Genomic DNA, 3,041 nt, shown 5'->3' with positions numbered 1-3,041 from the left:
GCCTTCACTGATAAGGTGCATCGCACGTGGAGGGTTATTGTTTTTGTCTAGTTGAGCGTTCCCTTTCCCATGCAGATACCAAAACCCGGCGCAAAACTGCTGTTTGTTGCCGTTGGGCTGCCGTTGCAACAGCCCTTTCCACGACACCGAGGTTCGCGAAGCGGGCCCCGTGCCGGGGCAAATTTCCCCATGCCCAAATCAGCAAAAAACATGTTCCTGTTGTGTCCGTTGTTTCCAGGCGCGGTGCACAATTTTGTGTGGTATTTCACTCTGTTGTTACCCATGTTAGTCTCTCTCTCCGTCACCGACTTTGGCTCCGAAAGGACATTTGTGCTAGCGCGCGGAACCTTTTCCGTTGGGGTCGTGCTTTTTTTAGTCGCCAGCAACCCGCAGCGCTATTTCCAAAATGAGGAAAAGGCTCCTGAATTTCCGCCCCTCCACTTGCGGCAACTGTGCCGACAGGTGAAGATGTCACACTTTCCCCCCAGGGCCCACGGCGCATCCGTAGCCGTGCCCCTCACTGGTCGCAGTAACTTTGACCCCTCGAGATCAAATGTTGAGCGCATTGCTCTTTCCCTGGGCCGCCGAAAAGAATCGGCTCGTTGGAGGATTGGCCAAACGAAGCGGACGAGCGGTCGCATGCTTTTCGGCTACTAAAGTTCATTTAGAAATATATAACGGCACGCGGCTCTCACGTCCGTGTGGCTCAATGGAAGAGCATCTGACTACGGATCAGAGGGTTGCAGGTTCGAATCCTGTCACGGATGCTTTTCCCTCTTCAGGCGTCGCAACCTCAAACACGCGCGAGCCTCCGTCTACTTTCCAGTAAATTTAACTTTTGCGAGCTCTTGGGTCCAATGGAAACACCGGTGCCCTTTTGATTTGAACCTTGGTTTTAATGAAACGTGTTTACAGCTTCTGGTACAAAAAGACGTGCGGGTCATGCCTTTCCCTCAGCCTCATCATTTTCGCGATGCTTTAAGGAGGAGCAAAAGAGGGAGACGGACGCCATTAAGGAGCGGTGTCCCCGGTGCCTGGTGACTCGTGGTGGGAAGTGAAGAAGGGACTAATTAAACCTTCTTCTGGAAAATGGTGACTGCCGCATCGGCTGTTTATTAACCCCTGTTTCGCATCCTCACATACGCCCCTCGGCTTCGAGGATGCGAAGCGGAGTTGCAGCCAGATCATTATGGCGCTTATTATCCTCCACACTCTACGGGGAGTCGACCCTCAGGAGAGGTTCCTTCACAAAATTCAATGAAAAAGCTGTACAAAAAAGGGAAGGAGGCGCTCCCGGGCGCGCCTTCAGAGTGATGAGGAAGAGCAAAGGGTTACCCAAACCCCGTTAATGTTTGCATTCTTACCATACGATGCGAACTGTTATTCTTTGTAACTAAATAACCCTAAAAGTTTTATTGGTAGCGAGCGGCAAACGTCCTTTTTAAAATATGATGCTTGATTTACGCTGCTTGACTGTGTTTCGCCGGCCCTTTAGGATTGTGGTTTCGAAGAGGCACGAGTCCCCAATGCCGCCACTGAGCCGTTTACAAAAATATTTGAGGGATTGGAGAAATATATCCAAAAAGGAAAAGGCGTCACCAACGCTGTGCCTTTGAAACGGGCCGAGGCGCGGATACTTTTCCGTGTCCCCGACTCTCTTGGGTTTGTCTCAGTATCAGCAGCTGAACGCCGAAAGTTTGGGATTTATCCCTCAGGACTGGAAGCTGCCCACAGCAATAAAGGCGTGGTGGTAGACAGGCGTTACGTGCAAACGGGTTGGAGCACACTCAATTCAGCGAGACATGCAGTGCGGTTTCCTATTCCATTCGGAAGAAAAAAATATACTTACACGCATGCAGCGGAACCCGTCATCAACTCTTACCTGGCGCACTTTCTGTCGTTCCGGAGCCGCGGTTTTTCCATCACTAACATTCCCATCACATAATCCCAACCTTTCAATTGGGATGAAATATTGCTGTCATTTTCAATAATAAATAAGTTATCTTCCATTGACGCTCGACTAATGTTGCTAATGACCTTCCCTACAAGCAGTACGAAAACAAGCGATGTGACACATTTGTAACAGGGAATTACGACAGGACCATCGCGTTTGCACTTGGATGAACGTTCAACTCCCCTATTCCATCCTCACCACACACACACACACACACACCACGGCAGCAGTGGTATTTGGAAAAAAAAACATGCAAAGTGGTACCTCCGCAAAAAAAAAATAATAATAAGAAAAACAAGTGAGGAAGGAGCGGAGGGAAAAGAGAGCAAGGGAAAGATATAAGTTAATCCAACCACATTCTCTTCACACACCCTATTTTTTTCCTTCGTTAAGTCGACCTCATCTTTACTTCAATTTCTAAGGCAAGGGAACAAATAACTTAATTGGAGGCGTCTGCACCTCCCGTCATGTGTACCGGTACCACAGCGGTTTAACAAAAACAACAAAATTAAGTAAAGTCTCCACGGGTGAATGGCGATCTGAGTCTTTCACCTTATACATGGCGGAGGCTAACCTGGCGCCCGCCCGTCAATATAAAAAAGGGATGCGTACGCACATATACACCACATACATACATATACATAAATATACATAAAGTAAGCACGTAAGTGTAGAAATTTACATATATTTTAATTATATATGATGCCCAACAGACGATGATAAAGGCGGCTACACCGACCGCCATAACACACACGCACACGCACACGCACACACACACACAATAATAACAATAAAGACGGATAAAAACATGGAATGAAGCGCAGTAAAACAGTCGCACCTCGCGCGTACAATACGGGCGAACAAATATAAACAGCGGGAACATTCCTGAAGATGCTTAGGGGTTGAATTGGTGCAACGAGTTTTTCATCAAGCAGCGATAAGAAAGTTTTTTTTTTGCTTGAATGCAATGAAAAAAATTTATGGACGTGTGCTTAAACAACATAGGAGAATAACTGGCACAAATCTCAGGAGGTTACGGTGTGTGTGTGGAATTTGTATTCGACTATGAATCTTAAAAAAAGGGGGG

The 3,041-nt window shown here is 47.3% G+C and overlaps 1 protein-coding gene and 1 non-coding gene across 2 annotated transcripts; both read left to right on the top strand.

Moving 5' to 3' along the window:
- Window positions 1-69: 69 nt before the first annotated feature.
- On the top strand, window positions 70-657 carry TEOVI_000617200 (uncharacterized protein; the record flags this gene model as incomplete). Its single annotated transcript, XM_067223819.1, has 1 exon — window positions 70-657. The coding sequence occupies one exon, from the start codon at window positions 70-72 to the stop codon at window positions 655-657; it is 588 nt and encodes a 195-aa protein (XP_067079920.1).
- A 38-nt stretch (window positions 658-695) lies between these two features.
- Window positions 696-768, top strand: TEOVI_000617100. Its single transcript has one exon. It is a non-coding gene; the product is annotated as a tRNA-Arg (tRNA).
- The last annotated feature ends 2,273 nt before the right edge of the window (window positions 769-3,041 follow it).

This window comes from Trypanosoma equiperdum (assembly GCF_001457755.1).
Source record: "Trypanosoma equiperdum strain OVI genome assembly, contig: ctg_1979, whole genome shotgun sequence".
In the NCBI taxonomy this organism is placed as follows: Eukaryota; Euglenozoa; class Kinetoplastea; order Trypanosomatida; family Trypanosomatidae; genus Trypanosoma; species Trypanosoma equiperdum.
Note: the sequence above shows the minus strand (reverse complement) of the source record. Positions and strands in the feature narration are given on the sequence as shown.